The following is a 19,580-nucleotide window of genomic DNA, read 5'->3' on the forward strand; positions in this document are numbered from 1 at the left end:
GATCTTCATGTCTGTTCTCACAGCTGATGCTGACAGCCCGTGTGTGGAAGGGAATGATCATCTGTCATGTAGAGACCCTGGAAGCCCCTCCTTGCCGGCATTGCTGGAAATGCAGTGCTTGCTTGACGGACTGAGTGCAGTTTTCACTTTCTGCGCTCTGGGGACAAACAGAGATGTGACTGCTCCCAAGATGGCTCACACTTGAGCCTGAATCTAAGCAAACGGGCAAAGTTACCTTGAGAAGTAAACGAAAAGGCGGGGAGGGTGTAATAGAAAAATTAAGGTAAAAGATAGCTAGTGTTCTTAGCAAGTACATTCTGGCCTCCCTACTTTCTCGTATAAGAATTCTGAGTCTTGCATGGACTCTCTGGAGTGTTTGCTGGGCTCCGTAATCTGACTGAAAACAGTAGTACTTTTTGCAATTTGTACCTGTTAAAAATACACCTTTAAAGGAGGCAGCTGGAAATTTCCCTGAAGGTGAAACATTTCTGAGCTTTGTTTGTGTCTTCAGCTGGATATGGAATGTGCTCTCTTGGACGGAGAACAAAAATCGGAAACAACGGAACTTATGAAAGAGAAGGAGATTTTGGATCATCTAAACCGGAAAATCACAGAACTGGAAAAGAACATTGTTGGTGAAAAGACCAAGGTAAAAAGAAAATTATACATGATACAAATTTTTCGGGCAACATGGTGGTCCCATTGATTAAATTTAAATGTTGCATGAATTGTGGTTTTGGACTTGGGTGCCAAGTTCCGGGAGACAGTGACACTAGGAAAGAGTCTTCAGACGAGGTAAGTCGTTGCAGACAGGACCCGCAGGTGCAGAGCAGCTGATGCGGAGACGGCAGGACCTGCTTAGTGTTTGAGCTGGTATTTGTGGCAGTTTACCCCTCCTGAGATGAGTGGATTGCTTTTTTCCATTAGCTTTTCTGCTGTTCTGATTCCACTTTTTTTTTAAAGAATCATTTTAGTACTTTGGAACTTCTTTGCTACTGGTGCCCTGCAAGGATGGCTTAAGCATATTCAAATATGGTTGCCTCATTTCTTTTCGTTTTTCTGTGTATTAAAAAGGTGAATGGGAAGTGTTCATCTCATCTGTCTTGCCTTGCCATTGGCTTCAATGCAAGTGCACTGCTCTTAGAAAAATATGTTGGGGTTTTCAGGGGATCCTCACACACTGCCAAGTGAAAACTGTGAAATACAGTTGACACTTATTTTGGAAAAAGTTTTACTTATATGTTTTAGGCCACAGCCTAAATGTTAGCTGATCCCTCCTAGGGAATATGAAGAATTACTTGCAGTTTTTAGAATTCAGGGTAGCAGTTGGGTTTTGGGATTTTTGTTGTTGTTGTTGTTGTTTTCTGTTTATTTTTTCTGGAAAATATTTCACTTACTGTCATCTCAAATTCTAAGTCAGTTACAGGAAACTCAGCCTAAATTAAAAATTAAAATTACAATTTGGAAAAAAAAAAGCAAATGAGCATTAATACATTCTTTCTTGATCATCGAGTTCTCCTCTAAACTGAGGAAAAGAAAAATAATTTCAGTTTGAGTAAATTCCACTGGTAATATGTAGAGAGGATTTCTGCTGCATGAGGCTTCCTTTTTAGGCTTCTCTTTGTTTGAAACCTATAAATAAGGGCATTTGATCTTGGTGCCAGAGAGTGAGCTCAAAAAGATATTGTCAGAAATTAAAGTCAGATTAAAAGCTACATATCAATTTCTTGGTTGCCCGCTTGTCAAGATTAAACTGCACATCTTTTTCATGTTAAAGTTTATGTATGTGCCTTTGAGCTCCAGACTTTGAAACTGTAAAGAATCCATTTGGGTAGTGGACATATTTTTCTTTAAAAGCTCAAAACCATATGAAAGCATTGATTGTCTAGTTCTGCCAAGCAGGGATATTATGGTTTTCAAAGATTCTGCACTGATACAGCAAGGAACTTTTGTTGGAGGCATCGGGTGTCTTTGTTTTGGTGCTTACTAGTATTTTATTGTTTATGTCAAACTGGAAAGCTTGTGGGACATTGGAATGGGGAATCAGAATCTCTGAACCTGTCTGCCTTCCCCATCCGTGTAGTTGTTTGTCTTTGTGTAACCCACATATGACACAGACTATAAATTCTATACACAAAAGTGAAGTAAGTTGAGTGAGTGCTAAATCTCACTTTTCAGGGCCAGTTGTGTTATATTCTCCAGACCTAAGGTGGAGATGGAACTCTAGTAACATGGGTGGAAACAAACAAAGAGGAGGCTGCTTACATTATTGTTCTTTTTTGTATTCTTCCTATTATTATTTTGAAGAGAGGGGGCAGTGGGGGCTTGAAGCATAGAACCAGCTCATGCAGCTGTTAGGGGATTAGTTGGTCTCGGAAGGTGGGATTATTGTCTGTCGTCGCATGGTATGAAAAATGACAGAAAGTGGCTGTGGGTGAGAGATTCCAGAGGAAAACGAGGGAAGTGAAAACAGACTGGGCTAGGTGATGTCACTGCATATTCTTGACAACCAAACTCAGATGGAGACTGAATACCTCTTGGCAGCATCACTGTTTCTCAAATAAAGCTGCTCTACTGTTTTATGGCATGGCTATTTCATACCTTCACTCTGTTCAAACTTCTAGTCCAGTTTCCTCCCCTTGGCCCTGAGATGATCTCACCACCTACTTCACTTAGAAATTAGAGCATCTCATCTTCACAAAGAAAGGCTGGTGTGTGTGTGTGCTAAGTTGCTTCAGTCATGTCTGACTGTGACCCCATAGGCTGTAGCCCGCCAGACCTCTCTGTCCACGAGATTCTCCAGTCAAGAAAACCGGAGAGGGTTGCCATGCCCTCTTCCTGGGGACCTTCCCGACCCAGGGACTGAAGCCGAGTCTCATGTCTTCTGCATTGGCAGGCAAGTTCTTTACCACTAGCGCCACCTGGGAAGCCCAAGGAAGGCTCTTTTCCCCTCAGAGACCAGTCCCTTTGGGTGTGCCCAGGGTACCGTCCCACCGTCTAGAGGTTTTTCAGTCCTTCTTGTCCCAGCTCCTCCCATCCACTCCCTCTTTACTGGGCTTGTACTGCCAGTATGCCAACATTATTATTTTTAAAAATTGGTTGAGGAAGGGGAACACGTGCACCCATGGCTGATTCATGCGAATGTATGGCAAAAACCACCATAATATTGTTAAGTAGTTAGCCTCCAATTGAAATAAGTAAGTTTAAAAAAAAAGCAAAAAATTATTATTATTTAAAAATAAAGTTCCTTCCAGCAACAACCTTAGCTAGTTTCTCTTCAGCACAGCCGAGCTTTTCACAAGTTTTCTCAGCACAGTGTATGATGTCTTGCTCAGTTAGCCGTCCCCCATCCTTGCCACTGCTCCATCAGGTTTGCTCCTGTCTGTGCCACTGCTTTAGTGCAGCCTATCACATTCTTTTACAGCCACAGCTTCAAATAACCTGTGTGCACTGGTGACTGTCGAATGTATGTCTTTAGTCCACACCCTTTTTCTGAACTTCTGACTCATAACTTGTAGCCCAGCTGATATCTCCCCTGAGATATTGCTCAGGTATTTCCAGCTGAACACTCCATAGCGGAACTCTTGATCTCATCCTTCCCCTTGCCTTCCATACACCTCCCCTACTTCCAATCCTGTTCTTCCTCTGGTTTTCCCACCAGGAAGTAGCATCTTTATACACCTGTATGCCCAAACAGAAACCTGGAAGCTTGATATTTCTTTCTCTATCAACCCTACTCCTAATTGATTGCAATGCTATTTTTCAATTACTTTAACTTCCCTGCATCTCCCCTAATAGCATTCTCTTCAAAATCATCAACATTTCCTTTTGAGTTCCGTTTCCACTTGCTTCCCTTCAGTCCATTTTCTTCACAGCAGCCAGTGTGACTTTTAAAATATAAATGAGGTCGCATCCTTCTGGTTTGTATTCCCCTGTATTTTATATGAGCCTAAACTCCTTATCAGTCCTGACTGTTTCCATTACTTTCCTCCCCTCTTCACCTCGCTCACGTGGTGGCCTTCTTTCTGTTTGTTCACAGGTCCACCCCGCCCTCTGCCCCTGCCCAGCGCCCTTGCAGATCAGCTCGCCTGGCCTGGAGTCCCCTTCCCCACCTTCTGTGTCTGGTTGGCTCCGTCTCTAAAGGCTTGAGCCCAGTGCTGGTTTTGCAGAAAAGCCCTCCCGGCCCATTCCAGCACAGATGATAAGCTCTCTGTTGTTCTGTCAGTCCTTTCACAATCACATTTGGTCATTTATATTTGTTTTGGTTTGGTTAGATATTTATTTCCCTCCCTAGCCTGTGAAATAGAGGTAGGCACTGTTATCCACTGTTTATCCAGCTCGTAAGAGGTGCCAGAATACCGCCCAGTGTTCTTTGGGAATATTGTCCTTGGATCTTCTGCTAACGGCGAGTCCCAGCTGAGTCTGAACAGAAACATGGAGCCAAACACCTGCTTAAGAGCTGCGTGCGGCCAAGTCTCAGGACAGCTGGGGTGCTCTGTCCAGGGGCTCACGCCAGGCGGCTCGCAGTCACGTCGCTCGCTGAGCCAGGGCGTGAGACAGAAGAAGGAAGTGGCCTTTCCCCTTTTGGATCTCGTTTCCTTTCCCATACACCTGTTGCTGTTGTCAGATATAAACGGTGGAATGAGAAAACCAAAACCTGAAAAGATATCCCTGTTGGGCAAACTCCAGTTTAGATGTCGGCAGCACATCCTGTAAGCCTGGCTCTCATTTTTTGGAGACAAGGCCTGGAGCCATAGGAGGAAAGTTTAATATCATGTCAGAGTTCAAATCCTGGCGTGAAATTGTCGACGTTGTTTTCTTGGCTCTCAGGATCAGACTTTAATGTTATTTCTTTTAGCTTCCTTGGGAGCTATATTCTGTTTTTGGTGCTTAGTATCAATTGATGTATTTTCTATGTGACCACTATTTATCATGTGGTACTATACTATGCTCACTCATGTCTGATTCTCTGCAACCCGTGGACTCCATGGGATTCTCCAGGCCATGCTGGAGTGGGTAGCCTTTCCCTTCCTGAGGGGATCTTCCTGGATTGAACCCAGGTCTCCTGCATTGCAGGCAGATTCTTTACCAGCTGAGCTACCAGGGAAGCTCAAAGTATAAACTACAGGCATAATTATATATACAGTGTAAAATATAGACAGTCTTTAATTATGTGTTTGTTGAATCCATATGCGTACATGTATGTGTTGTGTATGTGTGTGTGTACACACATGCACACACACACATGTGTACGGTGCGCGTTTGCAGGAGCTCCCCGGGCTGCCTTGCATCGCCCTTGTGGGCACCATCGTCAAGCCCATCAGTGCGCCTGTGTCCAGGTGGCGCTACGCTGAAGGCCGTCTGCCTGTTGCGTTCTCAGACAGTGGCCACATCACAAATAGAGTCTCTATGAGCTTGGATGAACCCTGAACAAATATAAGGATCAGGCTCGAACATACACTCAAGGGGGATGTTCATTTGAAGCAGTAAGCGTAAAGCCATAGTATTTTCTTAGGGCAGGAGAAAGGAGAGAGACTTGTTAGCCTCTGCACTGGAAAGCTGTTTTAGTTTGATGGGCTTGGTGACTGGGAAGCCACCAGAAACGTGAAGCTCAGTTTGGGCAGAGCTGGAACGGCTTCCCTCCCCCAGTGCTTCCGCTCTCTGAAGGCAAAGCCTCATTTGGGGCAACTGCTGGACGTATTTCTGCATCTGTTTATGTCCATTTCCCTTCAGTCTTTGTCTATTTCTGACGACGTAAAAAATTAAAAACCGAAAATAGCTTTTCAGTGTCTCTATTTTTGGATTATCTTCTCATTCCTGCTCCTGAGCATATGACAATCAAAAATTAGTTGTACTGAAATTAAATAAAATAGTTAAGGAAAGGCTTTGCTCACATAGTCTTGTTGAAGTCTTTCCTATCACCCAGATGGGTCATCACAAAGCTCAAACTGTCCTTCTGTTTAGAGATCTGTCTTCACACAGATAGATTGTGAGACTTTGTAGCAATCCTGGTCTGCATACTTTTGTAGCTAAACACACTTAAATGTGGAAGCTGAAGCTTAAATCACTCTATACCATGAAGCTGTTCCTGGGTGAGATTTCCTTCAATTAGTAGACTAATTTTTCTATAATAAGCCTCATATCTTAAGTGGTTAATTGTATTCTCCATTATCATCTTGCCAAAGTACCTGTTACTTCCTCCCCATCCTTCCTTCTGAGCCAGGAGAAGACTGAGCCTGCCCAGAATTCCATGCAAAGTGTTAATGCCTCTTGGGTGCAGAGTCGTTGCCAAGTCACAGGCAGTGTTCAGAAGAGACCCAGCCCTTCCCGTGCCTCTTTCTTACATTTCAAAGCTAGCTCCCTGTTTAGAGGAAGTGGAAATATATTGTGGGATTTGGGGATTAAATGAACAGGATTCCAGGTTAGGGTGATTTGTTTTCTGATGGTTGTTTGATCAGATAAATTCCTAATGTTCTGACTTTCCAGTGTTCTCTACACTAAATATCCATTAATTGTGCAATAATATGTCAAAATCAACAGAAAAAAGAAATCCTCCAAAAATAATTTAAGAATGTGCCTCTCAAGTGGGTTTTCAACAATTACCATCTATGGACATAGGTCCATGATCTTTCCTCTACAATTCTGAAAAGTTTTGCAGGGGGAAAACTTTCTTTTTTATAAGGTTGGCATCAAAACTTATGGTTGCAAAACTTGACTTGGACTGATATTCACACTTGATATGAATATTCATAATTAGCAGCAGAAATAGAAGTATATTTGATTATAGGGTATTGCCCCAGACCTCACTGAAGATGCCATACAGTATATGTCTTATAAACTGTTACCTCTATTAAATGCAGGATATTCTGAAACCTAGAACACATTTGGCCTTACAGATTTCAGATAAGTAGTTTTGGCTCTAAAACAATTGCCTGATCTTGAACCTCTGAGAATGCATTCCTCTCAAACCTCCCCATGTGGTTTAGGAACTGGCAGGAAGGAGACTGGAAGGTGAATGGAGAGGACTTTGAATGGGCCAGTCTTAAATCGATGGCTTAGAGGGCTTCCCTGGTGGTTCAGTGGTGAAGAATCTGCCGGTAATGCAGGAGACGCGGGAGACTTGACTTTGATCCCTGGGTTGACAAGATCCCCTGGAGAAGGGCATGGCAACCCCCTCCCGTATTCTTGCCTGGAGAATCCGCATGGACTGAAGAGCCTGGTGGGCTGCAGTTCACAGACTCGCCAAGAGTTGAGCACAACTGAAGTGACTGAGCTCGCACCATACACCCTTAAACATGATGGCTTCGAGGGGCTTCCCTGGCGACTCAGTGATGAAGAGTCCACCTGTCAATACAGAAGACATGGATTTGATTCCCGGTCTGGGACGATCCCCACGTGCTGCAGAGCAACTCAGCCCTGCCCCACAACCCTGCCTAGGGCCTGGGAGCCTCATCTGCTGAGCCCACGCACCCTAGAGCCGCTGCTCTGCAGCAGGAGGGGCCACCGCAGTGAGAGGCCCTCGCCTGCATCGAAGAGCGGCCCCTGCTTGCCACAGCCAGAGGAGAGCCCACACGCAGCCACTAAGAACCAACAGACAAAAGTAAATAAAGTTGTACGTTAAAGCTTGTTAGCCTAGGTATTATGAATTTTAACATATCTGTGCATCAGTTGCAAACTTGACACAGTGTTTCAAGAAACATGGCTTCAGTACCTATTTGTGCTGGATTCTGTGCTGAATACTTTGGAAATTACAAATACGAATCTTAATTTTTCAGAAAACCTTTATCAAGCTAATAGGGCTGCCAGATTTAGGGCTGCCAGGGGATCTTTCCAACCCAGGGATTGAGGCAGTCTCCTGCATTGCAGGTGGATTCTTTACCTACTGAGCCACCAGGCAAGCCCCATCTGAGACATACTTATATTTAAAAGCAGGCTTCCCTCGTAGCTCAGATGGTAAAGAATCAGTCTGCAATGCAGGGGACCTGCATTTGATCCCTGGGTCGGGAAGATCCCCTGGAGAAGGAAATGGCAACCCACTCCAGTATTCTTGCCTGGAGAATCCCATGGACAGAGACTGGCAGGCTACAGTCGATGGGGGTTGCGAAGAGTCGGACATGACTTAGCGACTAAACCACCACCGTACATTTAAAAAATCATTTATTGTTCATCTTTTTTTTTTTGGGGGGGGGCATTTATTGTTCATCTTAAGTTCACATTTAACTGTGTTTCCTCTGTTTTATCTGGCAACCCTATAAACTAATGAAGTAGGCATCTTTATAGGGTAAACTCAAACCAAATATTAGTTAGATGTGGTAAAATTATGTTTTTATTGGCATTCAAAAATTTTCTGTGTAGTAGTGAAATTTTAATAGAGCCAGCAAGTTAAATTTCAGTTCCTTCCTTTGAGGCTACAACGTAGAGGAAATTTATTGTTGTCTTTTAACCAGAGATCTGACAAAATAAAGTCTTGGATTTTTAAGTTTATTCAAGATTATTGGCAACTCCTGTGTACATGTTCAAATTACTAAGGATAAATTTATACTTTCTCCTGATCATTGGTATGATAAGAAGAGTCATTTTACTTCTGATCTTGAAATTTGTCTTTCCTCTTTGAAAGCATTTTGGATGTTGGAATCTCACAGTTCTTTTGGGGAGAGGGGTTTACTTGAGGCATTTAATCTAAAAGTAAAAATTTTACATTTGTAATGTTACTTGTAAGAGAGGACTTTTATACTATGAAGGCAAGGTTCTAAGGTCAAATACCTTCAGAACAAATTTTGATGGATTTTGTATTTTGTCCTAAGTCTTCACAGAAATCAAATTTTAGTTCATTTTGTAGTTCTTTGGCTCTCACACATTCTGGTTGGCTGAATCAGTGTTTCTGGTTGCATATGAGAAAACCTGGAGAAGTTTTTTAAATGTTTTATCCCTAGCCTTACAACTCTGAGAAACAGTACATTTAAAAGCTCTCCCAGTGTATTCTAATGTGGTCAGGGCTGATAAGCACAGAACTAGCTAGACTGTGATTCATAGGGACAGTGATCAACTTACCTCTTTTCTCTTTCTCTAGTCCATTTATAAATATTTATTGGCTGAGTGAATGAACAACTCACTGTGAAAGCAGATGTAGGCCCAACTCTATACAGCGCTTTTTACTTTCATTTGCTGGTGAAAAATTTACCTTTGGCACTGTATACACTTTAGGAACATCAGTCTTCAATACACAAAATAGGCAGAATCTGGCAATGAATTTATGACCCAACTGGATTTTTGCCAGTCCATGTAGAGAAGACAAGGCAACTGGAAAACAATGGAGGCAGCCGTGTCTCTAGGGAAGTCATGTTCTGGTCTTTTTAAAATAAATGCCCCCCCGTACATCTGCATCTTCCTGGACTGTTCTGATTCCTGAAAGATTAATCTTATTCTTTCAACAAAGTAATTTAAATTTGTTAAAAATATTAAAAATGCAGTTTAATTTATTTACTTCCTAAAAACAGATTTATGAATCTAAGAAAAAAATGTGTTCTCTCTCAATGTGATGTGGCAGTCTGGATGGGAGGGGAGTTTGGGCGAGAATGGATATGTGTATGTCTGCAGCTGAGTTCCTTCACTGTTCACTGGAAACTGTCACAATATTGTTAATCGGATATACTCAATAGAAAATTAAAAATTTAAATTAAAAAGAGAAAATAGCACTGTGCCTATAGTAATTAGAATAGGTGACGTTACCAGTTTGAATCTGGGGAATGAGGATGATAGCTGGTGTTAATATGTTACATGTAAAAAGCTAAACTCTGGCACCCCACTCCAGTACTCTTGCCTGGAAAAGCCCATGGACGGAGGAACCTGGTAGGCTACAGTCCACGGGGTCGCAAACAGTCGGACACGACTGAGCGACCTTGCTTTTCCTTGGTGGTGCAGTGGTTAGGATTCGGTTCTGTCACTGCCGAGGACCTGGGTTCAGTCCCTGGTCAGGGAAATGAGATCCTGCAAGCCGCTTGACCAAAAAAAAAAAAAAAGCTAGACTCCCCGAACCCTGAGATGTCATGTAATATGTCCCACTATTTTACCTTCACTGTAGAAGGTGATACTTTCAGCTCTAATCAGTCGCTTGCCTAGAACTAATTTTTCTTTGAAAACTTCCTGGACAGTAATTAGAAGAGAGGCATATTCATTTCTTTCTGGCTCAGCTGTTGGCCTACTGTTGGCTCTTGTCGGCGTGATATCACCTCTGCGGCCCCCTGTGATTTATGGCCGGGCCCATCTGCCCCTGGTCCCCCTTTCCTCCTCCCCTCACTTCCTCTGCCCTGGCGTTAGCCCCACTGAGCTTTCTCTCTGAGACCAAGCTAGTGGCCACAGCACTACGGATAACCACAGAGAAGCCGCAGGCGGTTCTGATGGTGCCTGCTTGCGTAATTCTTGTAACCGCCTCCTTGTGTGGAATTGCCAAACGTTTAGAGCACCTCAGAAGGAAGGCGCTATGTAGACACAAGGTATGTTTTACTAGTTGTTTATTTGTGCTTATCATTAATAGTTTAAAAGTTGAGAGCATTAGCAATAGTTAGGTTATTTCTTTGGAGTTGGGACCTGTGTTTTAGGCTTTTTAATATTAGATATCATTTCAGTGTTTTCTATCATATATGATTTTAAATTTTAGGGCTTTGCACATTTGCTATTTGATTGGAATAAATAATTTTCTTACTTATTTACCTTTCTGTTTGGAACTGGAATGGGTGCAAATTCTGGTGATACAGTACCTAGAAATAGAACTTTTTGTGGATAAAATTCTTCTGCTATGTAATAGGGCGATAAACTTTGATTTGCACGTAAGGGAAATAGCACATTTTCTTAGCCAAAAGATAACAAGTGTTCTGTATTGTTGGTTTTATTAAGGGAAAAAATGATTAATTCTGAAGCTAAAGACTAAATCTAACTGGTACTAGTATATTCAGTTTTTGTGAGGTAACACTTGAGAATCCTATATTCTGCGAAAGACACCATTGCTTTTCTCACCCCTACACAGCAGCTGTGCATAGGAGCATGCTTCACATTAAAGACTCAGGAAACCTCCTTTCTTTTTTTTGTGAGATCTTAATTCCCAGACCAGGGATTGAACCCAAACCCTGGGCAGTGGAAGCACCAAGTCCTAACCACTGAACTGCCAGGAAGTTCCCTTTTAGGAAACTTTCTTTATTATCTGCTAAAGTCTAAGTTGTAGAATCATTTTTAGGCTGATATATGAGGTAAGAGTCTCAGTTTTATGACTTCTAGATTTAATCATTTCGAGAAAAAAAAGGCACTTTTAAATCAAAATATACATTTCTAAAATGCCCTCAAAATTTTAAAATGTAAGCCAAAAGTGGAGGCTCAAGTGCACTGGTGTAGGTATTGATGTCATATATAGTTTTAGACTTAAAATATAACATCTTTTATAAAGAATTTACATGTATGTTTACATAGGAAATCATGACCATTTGGATGAAGAAATGAAAGCAGTATAAATTTATAGGGCTACTTCAAATCTTCATCCTTCAAAAAATTTTTTTTTCTGTAATGTGCTTGGAAGCCAGCTTTATTTCTACCAAATCAACAGTGAACATAAGAAAGTCAAGTGGCAGTATTTTGCTTATCAAAGGGGCAGGGAACAGTCACAGAAGCAAGGTGTGAAGCGGAATGCAGCTTTTCTGGCAGCACCGCTGAAAGCGAGTGACCTCCGGGAGGCTCGCAGGCGGCTCAGTGGTGAAGCAGCCGCCTGCACGCGCAGGAGATGCAGGTTCGATCCCCAGGTTGGGAAGATCCCCTGGAGAAGGACACGCGAACTCACTCCAGTATTCTTGCCTGGACTGTCCATGGACAGAGGAGCCTGGCAGGCTAGAGTCCTTGGTTGGGGTGGCCAAGAGTCTGGTACGACTGAGCGCACACACCTCAGCTGGTGCTGGAGCTCCCATTCCAAGTGAGTGCTTAGTGTAGGCTGAGAGTGTCACACAGGGGGGGGGTTAGGCCTGAAAGTTTCTTCAAGGGTCCAGAGTCTCGTAAAAGGAGCATAAGGTGGGAAAACCGACACCACACAGACAACAGGCTGGAGCTTTGTTTCTCGGTTTAAGAGGTGGCCTTATAAGACTGTGTGATAGTGTATTACTCACTGGAAAATATCCACGGTCACTTTGGAGTGTGTGCCTGGGAGGGATGTAATGCTATCTTCTCTTTTCTCTTCTGTTCTCTTTTTTCCATAGTTCTCGTTTCAGTTATTTTTTATGTGTCAGTCTTTGTAGGGAAGTCCTTATCTCCACAATAAATGTCACACTTTTGATGTATCTAAACTGTCTAACAAGTCTTCCTTTGCTGCTTTGTCAGCCTTGCATTTTTACTAGCTCTCTCAATGTCGGAACTAGATGCTCTCCTTGGCAGCAGATTTTCTAGTTGCTTAAGCTCTGAGGTTTGCCACAGAGCTAGAACTGTTCCAGATGACTGGAGCATCAGCTTATGCACCTAACATGCCTCTAACCTGAGAACAAAATTAAATAATTTCCAAAGTTTGCTTAACACATGCCTTCAGCAAATTGGACTCTGACTGTGCTCAAGGTAAATACTAGCCATCCTTTGTTTGGTTCCCTGGCAAGTGACTCTTTGCAGGGCTATCTTAGGAATTTGGTTGGCATTTCTCTTGTTCTTTGTTCACCATTGACCAACATGACCGTTGCTTCCCCTGCTTTTGTAACATGGTGGCAGGAAGGAAGGGAGGAAGGAAAGATTGGGATCACTGCCAATACCCGATGGAGTGGGCTGGGTTTGGAGAACGCAGAAATGGGGCCCCTTGTCTTTACTTCCACTTAGACCCGCTTATCTTAGTCACTAACAAGATATGTTTCTACATTCCTAGGATGTCTGGAGTTTGTGAGTGTTTATTTGTGTTATCCTTGGGAAATGTTCACTAACGCCTGCTTGGGGTGTGAAGGTAACTTCTATTTTCTGATTTCTGAACTTCAGGAGAAGGTAAAGCTTGATGCTGAAAGGGAAAAACTAGAGAGGCTTCAGGAGCTTTACTCCGAGCAGAAGACCCAGCTGGACAATTGTCCTGAGTCCATGAGGGAACAGTTACAACAACAACTGAAGAGGGTCAGTAGCAAAGAGGAATGTGCTAGTTGTTTTTTTGGTTTTTTTTTTAATTAAGTTCCACTTACCTTTGACTTCCTCCTTCACATAGTATAAATTTGCATAAGCTCTGTTCATTAGATAACGTTTTAAATAGAAATATGCATGCTGACAGTACATATTATTCCTTGCTAATCAGTTGTAAAATTCCTTCTTGGAATCCTTCACCTCATTAATAATGCGAAAACATTTCGAGTCCTTCTTTGAAACAACAGGGAGCTATCACTGATAGGTAACCAACAAGACTAGCATTTAAATCAGCTGACGTGTTTCCTGCATTCCTTTCTCTACTGCGTCTTGAGTACTAATTTCCCTTGAATTTTTTGTTTCCCCCAGCTTAATTTTATACTCCTGTCCACAAATTTTTCTGTTCTCTGGTTTGCTTCCCACCACCACTCATCATTTTGTTTTTCTTTTCCTTTCTTATTCTTAGTGGCATTGAAATCATTAGCATGATCACAATAATCAAACAAGACCTAAGATGCAGGGCATTCAATTTCAGGCTTCATAATTTTTTAAAATTTTATGCAGCATAGGTTTTCTAGTTGAACTTTATCAGGTTGTTCTTCGATCTTTAATATTGGCAGTGTTGAAACGACCTTGCTACCTGACTTCCTAGGTGGATAGTTTTGCAAACACTAGGAAGACCACTTAATATTTCATAGCCTCTTGACAGCTGGTTATTTGCTCTAAACAGCAGCCCAGACAGACTGTGACTGTGGGGAGTCAGTCACTGACAGTTCTGGATCTCTAAAGGAGTATAATAGTAGTTTGTCCTAAATAAGTAACATTTTATGATTCCACAGGAGTAGGAAAAACTAGTTTTACTCATATTACTATGTTTGTGCCTTCTTGGGAATGGGCAACTTGGTAAAAATCAGTTAAGATAGCATACCCTTGAAAATATTTAAGATGACCTTGAATACAAAAATGTTTGATAACCCTGAGTATCACTAGGTTATGAAAAATCATAGTTGAAGCTTTTCAATGTATTGCACAGATTGATAGAATCTTTCAGTATAGAAAGAAACCAGTACAGACAGGTTAACTACAGCTTAGCAATTCTAATATGTGTAATTTATACAATGTTGGATCAAAAAAAATTTCAAAACTGTCTCTTCCCCTTCACTCATTTTATTGTGTACAGCTTAATTTGCTGTAAGAAGATAAAACTTCCTGTCCCTCAGTGTCCCAAATAATTTGCTGAAAGTCTTAACGATAAAAATGATTGGAAAAAGAAAAGTTTTTGTAAAATTATTTTAGTTTGTAGTGTGGTTTTTTTTTATGTGTTTATGCCAATTCACAAAAGAGATTGGGAAACTTTTTTATATTTGTTTACTATTTTTCAACTTTCTTTATTGCTAAAGAAGTTACACCGTCACCTTAGTGCTTTTAGAGTCAGAAGCATGGTTATACATTTTGTTCTTCCCTTCCTTTAGTTATCTAGTTTTTGCTTGTATTCTTTATAAATATTCAAATAAAAATTGGCAAATTCTATTAATAACTTGGAGTCAAGCATAATACAATTAGTTTGCTTAATGTAGATTCTATAAGATAGCTCATAAATTTGTGTATGTTCCAAGGATTTTGACTACAAAAGAGGAAAGGAAATGATGCAGACAGCCTATTCCACTAATCGAAGGCAAAGACTCCTTCCTCTTCCTTTCCAAGCAGACTGCAAAATTTTTATCATAAAAACCCTTTCCTTAGGAGAGAAACTGGCTTGTGCTAGCTTGTGTTCACCTGATATTAACAGAAATACTGATTCTGTTTTCCAGAGATGGACAATGACCAAAATGAATCTTCATCAGTCCTTCGGCTTAATCAGTAAAAAGTTCACTTATTTCATGAGAAGTCCATTCATACTGGAGCTTCCTGTGTTATCACAACTCCTTTCCCTTCAGACTTCAAACACTCCAGAATAGCACTTCATTACAGAGCTTTCCCCCAGGCATTGAAGCTAAATTCAATAATGTTGATTTTATTACAACTAACTTCATTAGGTGACAAATCAGACACAATAGAAAATAAATGAATAGGAAGAAAGTAATTTTCTTAGCCTGTATGCAATCTCAAATATGTGAGCCAAAACTGTAAAATGATTTTGTGTATACAAGACTATGGATTTATGACTGGGCTTCCTAATTCCTAAATCATTGCTTTAGAGGCAGAATACAGTTTTCATCCAATGTTGATTTCATGGCCTGTGATTTAAAGTAGTTGATAATTGGGCTTACCAATCAAATCATAGAAGTGATATGAGAAAAAAAGCTGAAGATAAATGAGCCTTTCATTTGCCAGCAGAGGCCTAGCTAGGATAGTTTTCTTGTGTTTTGATATTTATTCAGCTGAATGGTTGAGTTTGGTCTCTTGATTAAAAAAAGATTCTATTCAGTGATATCTACAGTTAGGAGACCTTTTTTGTTTTCCTCACTAGGTCCACAATTAGTTTATCCTTTACTCTTGGATAAGTCATTCAGCCTCTGTGGGCCTCAGTATCCTCATGTATAAAATGAGAAGCTTGTACGAGATGATTTTCATTGTCTTTTTTCCAAATTCAAAAAAGTATGCAAAAAAGTTTTTGAATATAGCGCATAAAGACAGAGAAATAGTAACATACTCTTAGAAAGTTTATAAACTTGCTTTCAGAGTTGCCCTTGCGCTGTCATAAAAATATTCTTGTAATATCTCCTGGCCATACCATATCTAGTCTCTGCTTTCAGTTCCTCTACTGAAAGAAAGCAAAGAAAACAAGTTGTGCATGTAAACTTCTGCCATGCATGCTGCGTGCTAAGTCACTTCAGTTGTGTCTGACTCTTTGCGACCCTATGGACTGTAGCCTGCCAGGCTTCTCTGTCCATGGGATTCTCCAGGCAAGAATCCTGGACTGGGTTGCCATACCTTTCTGCAGGGGATCTTCCTGACCCAGGGATCGAAACCACATCTCTTAAGTCTCCTGCATTAGTAGGCGGGTTCTTTACCACTAGCTACACATTCTCAAAAATGTTATTGGGAAGAAAAAATGACTTCTGCTGAATTTTCTTTAACACATCTGTTTTATTTCCTTTCACACCTGGCCTTTGAACTTGCAGCCAGTAAAGACTTGTCGTATTCTTTTAGTGGAGAAGTTTAGTTAAAATTTTCATTCAACTAGTCACACACTTAACTTTGAGCGTCCTGTGTATATTATTCTGTGCTCAATTAAACCACTCCTGCCCCTAAATTCCATCTCTTGAATACTTATTCTTATCTAAAATCTTGTAACGGTTTTTTTTTCCCCTCCCAAGTTGTTTTTCTTTCACAGTGTAAGTTTATATACACACGTTTCAATGCTTTAGCTAACTTGATCAGATGATTACACCAGAGGAATCTGAGTGCTGAGCTTGGGTGTAATTTTAAACTTTCCTGCCTAGTGTGCTATTATTTTCATACAGTGGTTTAAATATTTACTAAAAATAAATTAGTGACTTTGTGACCTTCATGTGGTTAAAATAACACATGTTGCATATTAACCAGATGTGGGGCAAGCAATTTACTAGCGTAGTGTATATATTGTGAGCCATATGCCCACTTTGAATGAAGATTCTTTATAAATGAAAAAAAAGAAACCTTATTAAAATTTTTGTCTCAATAACCGTTAGCCACAGGCCAAGTTTAGTTGAAAGTCTTTAAAAACTTGGATATGAAAGCTTCTGTGAATAAATATATCACTGACGTTTTAAGACTGCAGATATTTTGTTTTAAGACATAACATTAGAGTTACATCTTAATTCCTTAAGTAACAACTAGATTTGGTCCAAATTCATTAATTCCTGTAGAAGTTATAAGCATGAAATCTCTGATAAATTTGAAATATCACCCAGTTACTTGAAACCAAAGCTGCTTTACATTTGGCCAATTAAAATGTAAAGAAGTTTTGAGAAATGCTGAATGTGTTTTTCACCTTGTTTTTTCTTGTTTGTAGACTTTGAGAATCCACTGTCTATGTTGACATAATAATCTTGTTGCTATAGTGCTGGTTGTAATTTCTTGGTAGCTAATAGTCCTTTTGTGAATCATCCCCAGAATAAAATTAATTCCAGAAGATAGAAAAATATTTCATTTAATTAAAAGATTTAATTTATCACTTACATGAAAATCAGAGGAGGGGGTAGTGTGTTTAAATACTGACAATAGACCTAATTTATCACAGATTTATCCAACTTTTTTTTTTTTTAATTTGAACAAAATCTGTACTTTAGTTAATAATACTGTGTCACATTTATTTTCCTGTTTTTTTAAACCAAGATAGTATTTCTTTATATTCTCGGAGTTGAATAAAAAGCTTCAGTCCTCATTCAATTTTTAAAAAATCACTAAGATAATAAACTTTCTAGACAGAGCAGTGATACTAGATGCCAAAATACATGAAACTATATCAAAGTTTTGAATAAATAAATTAGAAATCTAGTATTCTATTCGTACCAAGTCAAACAAGTGGAACCAAAATGTCATAAATTTTTGAGCTAGGCAAAAATTCATGTTCTCTAAAATATATGTATCATGTTATACATACATACTATATATGTGTGTGTGTTTGCACACGCGTATACAAAAGGTTTTCTACTATGCTTGATAAAGGGTTGAGAAAGAACAACACAAAATCCAACTCTTTTTAATGTGTTGATTGAAAAAAATGCCCTGGCACTTAGCGCTATGAGTCACGTAGCCCAGCTGCCTGTTTTTGGGGGGTCATTAATTATTTATAAATTATATATTTAAAAAGAATCTTCTGTACGTACCACATTCTACAGTTCTGTCAAAGGCTCCCAAAAACAAAAAAGGCTTTTTGTTTTCTTTAAGTAGATGGGAGGACAATTCATACCACATGCACCAGCCTCTGCTCAGATCTGGTTTCACCCCTGTCTTCAGACATCTCATAGGTTGGAGAATGCCTCTTCTAGACTGACTTTTATGATTTGTTTATTCTTAAAAGTCCTGAAGATTATTCCTAGACTAGCACTGCTTAACCTTTGGAGTCAGTCTTTGTGCTTTATGAGCACTGTGGTTCCTACTCTCTCTAGTAAAAAGGTTTGTAAACAATTTTAAGGGATTAACAGAAGCCCATATAAGAACTCCAGTCTTCAAATGTTTTTGATGACTTCTCCCTTCACTAAAATTATTTGAGCATGCATTCCTATATGTACCTACATATAGGTCATATAATGTTATAAATACATGTATTATATGTATTCTATGCATACTTAAAATATATATATTCATTTAAAATAATCTTACATGTTATTTTACCTGTATGTACATTAGAGAACATTTATTGAAAAATTGTAAAAGAAAAGGAAAAATTAAAAATAAATATAAAGAAGGTCTAGTATTTCTTTCTCACATCCCAGTGCCTTGTGTTATGTGCCATTCGGGGTACATATATTCCCCTTAGAGACCTCTGATCTGTTATATATGCCAGCTTTTAAATCTTTTTTTTAAGGTTCATTTTTTAAAATATATTTATTTTTAGCTGAAGGATAATTGCTGTATAATACTGTGTTGGTTTCTACAGTACATCACATGAATGAGCCACAGGTGTACATAGTCCCCTCCCTCTTGAACCTCTCTCTCACCTCCCACCCTATCCCGCTGAGTCTTTTTTTTTATAGTAAGCAACTTTGGAATATTGAATTTAGTCTTTATGCTAAAGTCTGATTTCATCTGGAAATTTGTGAAAAATAGGAAGTTTCTCAAGAGCTTATGTCACACCTTTGGTCTGCAGATAATGTTTAGGTTATTTATTGCATTCTTTTTATATTTCATGATCCATTTTAAAGCCACCTGGTAGAGGTAAAGCAAGAATTCCTACAACCAAAGAACAGTCTACAACCAATGGTGACATAAATGCCCCCCTCCCACCCCCAGCGCAGTCACTTTCAGTTCCATCCTAGTCCCCACCCTGGGGTTTAACTCCGAAGAGACGGTTATCACGTTCTCATCCTGGTCAGTGTTGTAACTGGAAAGATATTTTGGACTTTGTGCTTGTATTAATTTTTCTTCACGTTAAGAAGGCTGCAGCCATTCTCGCGTGTTTTCATTCCCTTTTCTCCAAAGGATGCCGACCTACTAGATGTTGAGAGCAAACACTTTGAAGACCTGGAATTCCAGCAGCTTGAGCGTGAAAGCCGTCTAGATGAGGAAAAGGAGAACCTGACCCAGCAGCTCCTGCGTGAAGTGGCTGAGTATCAAAGGAACATTGTTACTAGAAAGGTACTTTTACCAAGTGTTGTTCAATGTAAAAAGTCAAAATATATATACCCCTTGCTATGAGACAATAGTGATTGTTAATATAGCTATAGCATGTGTCCATCTGTCTGTATACCGGTTATATCTGAATATCTTTGTGTCTTTTGTTACATCTGGCAGATCATGGAGCCTGCCACGTG

At 40.0% G+C, this 19,580-nt stretch overlaps 1 protein-coding gene across 13 annotated transcripts in view; it reads left to right on the plus strand.

The window, feature by feature from the left end:
* The window catches only part of PHLDB2 (pleckstrin homology like domain family B member 2), a 236,338-nt gene that overhangs the window by 177,841 nt on the left and 38,917 nt on the right, over positions 1 to 19,580 (plus strand). For 11 of the 13 annotated variants that reach the window (XM_043893094.1, XM_043893087.1, XM_043893096.1 and 8 more), the window contains 3 exons: positions 512 to 649; positions 12,988 to 13,116; positions 19,249 to 19,404. In XM_043893094.1, coding sequence (XP_043749029.1) covers positions 512 to 649; positions 12,988 to 13,116; positions 19,249 to 19,404 — 423 coding nt within the window. The remainder of the gene's footprint in view (positions 1 to 511; positions 650 to 12,987; positions 13,117 to 19,248; positions 19,405 to 19,580) is intronic. The other 2 variants (XM_043893092.1, XM_043893097.1) reach the window with 1 other exon arrangement.

This window comes from Cervus elaphus, chromosome 31, assembly GCF_910594005.1.
Source record: "Cervus elaphus chromosome 31, mCerEla1.1, whole genome shotgun sequence".
NCBI classification, from domain to species: domain Eukaryota; kingdom Metazoa; phylum Chordata; class Mammalia; order Artiodactyla; family Cervidae; genus Cervus; species Cervus elaphus.